Source organism: Dendrobium catenatum, unplaced genomic scaffold (assembly GCF_001605985.2).
Source record: "Dendrobium catenatum unplaced genomic scaffold, ASM160598v2 fragScaff_scaffold_1155, whole genome shotgun sequence".
Taxonomy (NCBI): domain Eukaryota; kingdom Viridiplantae; phylum Streptophyta; class Magnoliopsida; order Asparagales; family Orchidaceae; genus Dendrobium; species Dendrobium catenatum.
In genome coordinates this window covers 39,026-48,623 of record NW_021319617.1, presented here as the reverse complement: position 1 = coordinate 48,623, position 9,598 = coordinate 39,026, and the positions used below count along the sequence as shown (strand labels likewise).

The window sequence follows — 9,598 nt, the reverse complement described above, 5'->3', positions numbered from 1 at the left end:
GCATCGGGTTTTCGGGTCGTGTCAAAAATTGACACCCCTAGAGGAGAGCAATTGGGGAGCATATGGCCAGTTCGGAGCTACTATTGAAGTTAACAAAGGACTTGGAGGTAATATAAGAATGACTTGGAGCTACTATTAAAGTTAACAAAGGACTTCATCGCCGCCGGGATGTAAAGGTATAATCCCTTAACCCCAAAACTCTGAGAACCCGCTTTCGACGCTTGCAACGCGACAAAACGACTGCCTATACACGCTTTTCTTAGCGTGATGGGAGGAAGTTCGCGCTTTTCTTTGCGTGATGGGAGGAAGTTCGTCGCGGTGCTCTCGACGAATCAGGTGATCACCTAAAGTCTCTTCTTCGAAGTTCGTGATGCACCAAAAAATCGCCTATACATGCTTTTCTTAGCGTGGTGGGATGAGAACCCGTTGCGAGGCGTACGACGAAGTGGAGATATCTATAAGTACCCGTTTGCGGGGAAACAACTGCTTTTCTTTTGCAACAGGTATCGAAGACCCATACACGCTTTTCTTAGTATGGTGGTAAGGCCTAGTTTCTCGTAGTTTTCCCCTAAACGGGACGTCGGGAGGCTGCTGAAATTTTGGGTGAATATGAGATCGTACCTGAACTTGATTGGACATTTGAACAACAGAGGATTTGATTTGGACAATGAACTGAACATAAAATTGAGTCTAAATCAAACTTAAATTAACTCAAAACTAATTGAAATTGAACATAAAATTGGACTTGCAACAAATGACAATAAATTGGACTCAGACTTGAACTTGCAAGGACTACAGGAGACATAGAACTTGAGCTTGCTACTTGAACTCAAGCAAATACTTGAATCAATTTTAGATCGCAATGGACATGAATTAGATAACTTGAGCTCAAACAAAGACTTTGAACTTGAGCTTGAAATATGATAGTATGAACTCAATTTGAACCTGAGCTTAATCAGAGAAGTGATCTACAATAAAATTGAAATTAGAGTGAGCAATAATTTATGACTTTAAATCTAAGTTAAATGATTAATAAAAAAACTTTATTTTGAGCAATAACTCAAAGGGGCTTGAGTGAATCAAGTTCAAGATATCATGTGATTTGATATTTATTCAAATGAACACCAATAGATGAGCAATGATGAATTCAATTTGAAGAATGAGAAATATGTGAATGGAACTATCATTCCAATCAGAATCAAAGTGCTAATTAAGAAGTATGATCCATTCAAACCTCATACATGCAAAGTTCTTAGCGGGGTTAGGAAAAATCCCTATATCTCACTAACTATCAATTACATATGAAGATTAAAAGGTTTCTTATGAATGGTGGATAATCAATAGCATGCTCAATCAATTATTTAGAAGGGAGGATACTAAGAAGCATGCAATGATCGTGATGATGGGTCCATCATCATGTGCAACGAATATGGAAATAGTGCTATGTCAACAATATATACAAATCACCTACAGACTGCTGTAACAGGAGGTGACGAATAAATGCCAGGATGCTCCACAACTGACAACAAACAAATGGCTAGCAAATAAGTTAGTTTCTTACAAGCATTTTAGAGCAATGTGTAATGAATGTCAATGAACAAGAGAGGGGCAAATGCAAACGAGGGTCCCATCAATCAACTTGTATGTAAGGAGGGATGAAAGCAATGCATACAACAACACCTTCAACATGAATATAACACTAATACAGTAACTCGATGATTGATGTATAAGAAGATTGTTGATGGGGATAACACAGTCAGGAGTCAACATCAAATTGTTAATGAGTATAATGATTTTCCCATAGTCAACTATAGTAGAAATACAACAGGCCACAACAAATGCAACGAAGGGATACGAGCATACAAGATCCTATGTGCTGTTATAGAAGATCTGTTGTATACCCAATAGGCCGCCTACGAGCAAAATGCAAGAGAACCGCAACAAATGCAAACACTTATGGGTAAAAAACAGGAGATTTGTTAGTGCACTATAACCCACATGCAGAAAGCAATAAGTAGTACACGACAGTCTACCTGTACAAAGCAATAGATAATTCAATCCAAAATCTGCTACAACATGCCACCGGATCCGTGCATACAAGCAGAAAGAAGGCGTGTACGAACTTTCAAGTGGAGTATTGCATTCAAATAATGGCTGCCCGCTCAATTGATCAAAACTAAATATCTGAAAATGCCCCCGCACATGCACCATAGTTTGTATACACCTAGTACACAAAAGGGCAAGGACAATCAAACACCCGCATGGGCCTCGACGAGTGTGTTATTAGTACACACGTGAGGTGTAGGGATACTACGCGGGTCAATAGATTTGAACCCTATCCTCTTAAGCAGGTAGATAAAAGTCGACAAGGTTCAGTAAATAATTACAAAATGCCCCCAAATACCCACATGGGCTTCGGCGAGCGTGTTATAAATACATACGTGACGTCTAGGGATGCTGCGCGGATCAATAAATGAATTCAAATTCGAACCTGATCCCTCTATATGGATCAATAGGAGTCGACAGGGTTCTAACCATCAAACAAATATACAGTTGTGGCGACTGATATATTTGTCTTAATACATTCATATTAGGCCTTTAAGGTCATAACAGTGAGAATTCACTAATAAAGGCACAAAGCCTACAAAACCAGATCCTCTGTCAACAGCTCGAGAGAGTCAACAGGGTTCAATTAACAAAAGGAAATAACCCCTTTACCCCGATGATGGCCGTGTTGAAAGAAAATCTCAACCGGAGGGGTTCACAAATATTTTCAAATGCCATTCAAATACCCACAAAGTCCAAAATCCAAAAATAAAAAAAATATTTAAAATTGAAACTCAATCATCAACCACTCAAAGAAAAACTCATCCACCCTCCGCAACAGTTTGCCGGGGTGGACAAATTAAAATTTACTTCAGCTCACATAGAGCTAAATCCCTAGTCGAAATTATCACTAGGATCCATTATCAAACAATCTCCTGCCAGTAAAGACGTGGTATGTGTCTTATAACTGACGGTTTTGCTGCCAAACAACACCGCAGGATAAACGGTTATGACCCAGGGCCCTCTGAACCGAGTGGTTTTGCTGCCAAATGGCACCACGAAATAGCGGTTATGACCAGAGCCAATACGTTCCTTAATGACATCAAATCCTTGAGATATGAATCAATATGATATAATCGATAGGGCACAAAAGTAGACCAGGGACCACTATGGCCCGGGATGACAGAACCATGTGATCTTGATCGGGTCCCATCTTCCATTCCCCCACCATCCGCTTTAAGTGCAAGATGATGAAATTTTCATTTTAAATATCAAACATCCAAACTATTCAATACCTAAACCCATGCTGCTACTATATGCCAGATAACACGTATTTTCTATGTATTGATTGACGACTAGCCTTAATCGAAAGTTCTCTCGTTATCGGGAGGGGTAATTAACTCTAGGGGCTTGTGCCTATAGGAAACCAGAACTCAGATCATAAAGTCCTCGCAAAATGAGGGCGAAATCTCTGGGTAGTGTCTTATCTACAAACCCATCTGCCTTCCAAAATTTACCCCGTAACTTAATCCCGTTAATACTCCCTCGAAAAAGAAAATGCAATAGCGGGCGGAGGCCGGGGCCGAATTTTCGGAGCCCACAAGGAAATAAAAGTCTTTTTCTTTATGATTTCTCTATATTTTAATTGATAATTAAATATTGTTTTTTTTTCATTGGAATTTCATTTGAAAATTTCATTTAAATAGTTCTTTCTTATTAACAATTATTGATTGTTAAGGTAAATTTATATTTTTTCTTATGCCTTGATACTTTTTATATTGAAACTAGGCAAGTTTTCTTAGAATAAATTGCAAAAAATGTTTTGGAGTCAGAAATGATATTACTGGTTATATTTAGCTCTAAAGTATACCAAAGTAGCATATTTAAATAAATAAAAAAGACATTGAGGAGGTTTTCTATTCATTATTATACTTATCCCAACACATTGAGTTTTCTTAATGAATCGTCATGCTCTATTTGTTTAGATTTCGCATCTCTTTAGGTGTCAGACTTGTGCTTTGCAATTATTTTACACAATTATTTGCATTATCTTTGGTTTATCTCTCTTTTTTTTTAATGTTTTTTATACTAATTTACTTCCTCATCTTATGAAGGCATTTTCTACACTTTATTATGAATGTCCAAATCACCCGAGTCTGTTTTTAACTACTTTTTTCTATCGATGTTACTCCAATTATTTTTTTTTTAAATGATCATTCATTAGTTATCCTTCTCAATTTCGCCATGTCCTTCTCACCGTTTAGAACTATGCCAAGGAGCACGGCCAAGGCAACTAAATTTAGATATCATTTGTATTCATTTTCATAACTAATACCACAGGATGCTGACTTAACGTAGTTCCTTATTAGAAATCAATCATAATTTGAAACTCTTTGGTCTCTCTACATCTACTCTTAATGCTCATCATTACTTGATCATATATATCTTTAATAGTTCCAATTTACTAGTGATAAACAATTTTCTTAATATTTGGTAAATCCATTTCCATGACACTTGATCCAATACCTTTTCAAAATCAATAAAAATCATTTCAGATTCCTCCTATGCTCTCTATTTTTTTTAGTAACTATCTTAAATAAAAAATTAATTTTATAATGCATCTTTTTGGTAGAAAACTGTTAGACCGGTCCAACCAGTCTATGCGGGACCGGCTTACGGATGAAGTAGAGGTGGTGGTTCCGCCTCTTGTACGAGCCGTAGATGCTGCGAGATCAAAGGGAGCTATTTTGGTAGGTTTTTTGAGGGAATTATGATGGAAATTTGAATGCAGGGACTGTTTATAGATTTCCTTTTGAATTGTATGCATTAAATAGTCTATTTTACTAGGGTTAGGGCATCTTGAATTCGGCTGAAATTTGAGATCACTTAGTTTCTTTGGGCTCTAGCGGCGTTGATGCAAGCAAAACTAGAGAAAAGAGACAAATTGGAGAACACCAGGACAAGACTTAAACTAAACTCGATTCAAATGTAGCTAGCAAACAGCCAAACAAACTTCGAAGAAACGAAAACCAAATCGAAAGGAACAAAATAAAAAACATAAAACGCTATCCTTAGTAAAACCGTCTAGCGGTCTCCTCACATGCAACGAGAGTAGGAATATAAAATAAAACTGTCTTAGGCTTGCAAACCAAGGGTCCACCACTGCAAAAGAGTCCAACGTCCTACCAAACCCCTCCGTCAAATGTCTCCAAATTTCAGCCAACATACACTTCCAAAGCTCAAGAAGAATGATACAGATGGAGTGGAACTTGCGTAGAGAAGAAGAGATTAGAAGCCAAGATGAAATAGAGAGGAGGAAAGGGGATGGAACAAGCTCTCAAGCTTTTCCAAGAGAAGAAACCCTCAGGTTTTGTAGAGACTTTGCTCACAACATTCAAAAACCTTTTCCATCTCAAAACAACTTATTTTTATAGGCAAAAGAAGGTAGACAAATAACCATAACACCTCCAACCAAATCCAATTAGAATTAGGAGAAATGAAAGGCCAAAAGTCACCAAAGAGAAGACCAAACAGCAGCAGGAATTCTGCACAAAAAATAGAGAGGAAGCCACCGAAATCCCCCCCACCCAAATAACCACGGGAAACTAGCCAGCAAGGGACCCGAAAAGCCAGCACAGGAGGCAAAGCACCAGGGCACGGGAAACAAGCCAGCAAGGGACCCGAAGAGCCAGCACAGGAGACAAAGGGGCAAGGCACAGGAAACCAACCAGTAAGGGGAAATCGAGAAGACAAAGGGAGGAGAAGAGGCACAAGTCCACTCCAAAATGAATTCTTGAAATAATAGCATACCTTTATGTATTAATGAGCTTGGAAGTGCATTTAATCCCCAATCATTGAGCTAAACTTCAGCTCAAGCATTTATGAACTAGCACCAAGTAGAATCCAGCATTTATGAGCTCATCACCAAGCAGCCAAGGTCCTCCCGAAAACAACAAACAACTCCAAAATGATAACTGCAAGCAACCCAAGATCAAAATGGACCCAAGAGCAAACAAATCCATGGCTTGCCATGCTTAGCAAATTCCTACCATGATCATTGGAAGCCCAACCATCATAGGATAGCATAAACAAAAATAAAACACAACTAATATTGTTCAAAATACAATAAAACATAAATAAACCAAAATTATTGAATGCATCAGGCGTCTAAAGATTTGGGAGAGAAAGATCCTCCACTCGAATAGAGGATCAATTGTATCTTGGTATTTTCTGTTTCCCTTTCATCAAATAATACAAATTATCTACTGTTTTGTGGTTTTGTGGAGAATTCTCGTTATTTTTTGAATATTGATATGAAATACTTGAGATCTACAAGTGTTTCATATCAAATTGGTATCAGAGCATTTTCTTGGGTCAAAAAATAAGATATCTTCGCTGTTTTTGCAATTGGAGCTTAGATCTAATTAATGGAAGCAAAGAAGATGGATGCACTGGAAGGCGAGATGGAGAAATTCAAAATCGTCATGGAAAAGTTCTCAACCATGAATGAATGATTTTCATATATAGAAAACCGTATGGAAAACCAATTTAGAAGGGTGGAAGAGATGTTAAGAAGGCTTTTGGAGATGCAAACAAAAACTTCATTGGTTGTTCCGATGTCTAACCCTAACCAAGATTTGACTGGGATTTCCTTGGCCGAATCGAAGGGAAAGGAGATCGGACAAGAGGAGTTTGACGAGGGAAGTTTCTTTCATCAAGAGCCACCTCCTGGGGCTTCGATAAGGGGTGAATCAGGGTTCTGGATGAGGAGACAACAAAGAGGAAATTTTTTGGTGGAGACGGTATAGCGGTGGACCACTATGAGAAGAATTTTGGACAAGGGGAGTGGGCCATCGAGGAAGGATAGGGTCAAGAGTCACCTCAAGGGCTCCGATAAGGGGCGGAATAGGGTTATCGAATGGGGGGACAGCAGGAAGGGAGTTTCGTGATGAAGGTGGTGGGGTGGCCGACCACTATGGGAGGTCTTTTGGGCAAGGGGAGTGGATGACCGAAGGAATGGGATGAGCCGTACCATGTGAATCGGGTCATGTGAGGTGAAGGGAAGGAAGGTGGTATTCCCGTCCACGATACATGGGGGAAATATGGAGGGATCATGACAACTGCTATACTGGAGGATGAACAAGCTATTGGGGTAGTATTGATCCTTGGGTGAGGATGTTGGGGATGCAGTATTTAAAAGGGAGGATGCTTATGGGTGGGTGTACTGGGTGGAGATGTATCTCATGGTGAATGGGGTGAGGGGAGAGGAGGGACTGATGGCAGTGGCCCTATGTTTGGAAGAGAAAGTTTTAGCTTGGTTCCAGTTGATGATAGCATGACCACTAACAGAGCAACTGAAGAAAGCTATCAACATCATACTACCCTTCCACCTTGAGTATATGGTGGATCTTTGGGAGGGGAATATTGTTAGACCGGTCTACTGGACCGGTCCAGCCAGTCCATGTGGGACCGGCTTACGGGCGAAACAAAGGTAGATGTTCCGCCTCCCGTACGAGCCGTAAAATTTGCGAGATCCAATGGAGCTATTTTGGAAGGTTTTTTGAGGGAATTAGGAAGGAAATTTGAATGTAGGGTCTGTTTAGAGATTTCCTTTTGAATTGTATGCATTAAATAGTTTGTTTTCCTAGGGTTAGGGCATCTTGAATTTGGTTGAAATTTGAGATCTCTTAATTTCTTTGGGCTCTAGCGGCATGTAGAGATTTGTGAGAGAAAGATCCTCCTCTCGAATAGAGGATCAATTGTATCTTGGTATTTTCTGTTTCCCTTTCATCAAATAATACAAATTATCTATTGTTTCGTGATTTTTTGGTTTTTTGTGGAGCATTCTCGTTGTTTTCCGAAGATTGATATGAAATACTTGAGATCTACAAGTGTTTCCTGTACAAGATTGATATGAAATACTTGAGATCTAAATTGATTCTCTGATACTAATATAATTTTTTCTCTAGTTTAAGCTCTATTGCTCTCTTACTATATTGTTCCTATGTTTGATTCCTTTATAATGATTACTCTTTTAAGGATTTCCTTTATTCTTAAATGCTAACCAAAATTGTTTGGCATCTTCTTACCCTTTGACATTTCATTGAAAATATTTGTTATCGAAATCACTTACATATTATCAATAATTTCACCATCTTAAGAGATACCTAAATTTCTCTTTTCACTAGGGATATTTCTTGCATGAGCTTCTCCATTAGATATCCAAAAGCTGTTGATTATTTACAAACTTCAGTTTTAAGTGACCTTCAAAGAAAAGGACTTTTACCATACTAATAATAGCCTATTCTTGCATTGCTCAATTTTCAATCATGAATCGTGTTTTTTTATTTTTCTGGTTTACTAGAATTGCATTATCATGTTTTGCAAAAGTCATCGCTCCTCTATAGTTATTTGTTTGTTTAAAGTAATGTTCCATTACAGCTCATGAAGTTTCTTCATTTATGATAGGAGACAATGCTACCTGACATCAAGCTTGCGAATCATCATGGTGCTTCAGTGGAAGATGTAGAGAACACAGTTAAGAAGTATGTTGATGTTATATTACATGCTCTGGAAGGTATGAGTTCAAGATTGTCACAGCTTGAGAGCAGAACATGCATACTTGAAAACTCAGTAGATGACTTGAAAGTTTCAATTGGAAATAACTATGGAAGCACGGATGGAAAGCTGAGACAGATGGAGAATATTTTAAGAGAGGTGCATTCTATTTTCTGGAACTTTATACAAAATCATACTGTTAATTTTAGATATGGTCCAAAATATTAATGCAAAATGGAACTTGGGATAGTCTACTCATAGTCTTAAAATTATAGATTCTTTTATATTTATTATTTTGACAAAGAGTATGGTGTCTACATTGTTGTGAACTTCCTTCTTTTGCATCAAGGTTTTGGTTTGCCTTGTATACTAGTAGGGCTACGCAAAAAGCTATATACTAATGATCCTTGGCAGAGCTAGTTTTGATCTTGCTATTGGGTGGGTGATTCAAACTTCAGTAATACAATCATGGCACACTATTAACAGGGCATATGGTATTTATGTGTTACCAATTTTCAGATTGAAGTCTGTGGCTTTGTAGAACTGCTGGAGTTACTGTTTCAATACCTGATGTGGTATCATAATAACTATTTCGTAATAACTTCCATGCATGGGCATCAAACTGTTTCCTGCATATATGCTAGCCTGTCCATAAATATATTCCACTTCCAGTGATATTTGATTTCAAGGATGGTGAGCTTGGAGAAATGATTAGGCTGTTTACATTATAACCTATAGTTCATGGGTTTGAATAATGAAAATAACCGGAATTTCAAGAACAATGAAAATAACCAACTCTACAATGCGAACTGACTTCTGCATATACGGAGCCTATCCATAAATATATGCAACTTCTAGTGATATTTGATTTTGAGGGCGAGCTTGTAGAAATGATTAGGCTGCTTACATTTTAACCTTCAGTTTATGTTCGAATAATGAAAATAGCCAACTCTACACGGCATCGTGAAAATTTTGTCCATCAAAGATTTCCTAA

At 38.1% G+C, this 9,598-nt stretch overlaps 1 protein-coding gene across 1 annotated transcript in view; it reads left to right on the top strand.

Moving 5' to 3' along the window:
* Positions 1 to 8,847, top strand: part of LOC110114379 — a 17,079-nt gene extending 8,232 nt beyond the window's left edge. The window contains exon 3 of the mRNA XM_020847240.2: positions 8,515 to 8,847. Coding sequence (XP_020702899.1) covers positions 8,515 to 8,832 — 318 coding nt within the window. The 3' untranslated portion in view covers positions 8,833 to 8,847. The remainder of the gene's footprint in view (positions 1 to 8,514) is intronic.
* Positions 8,848 to 9,598: the final 751 nt, after the last annotated feature.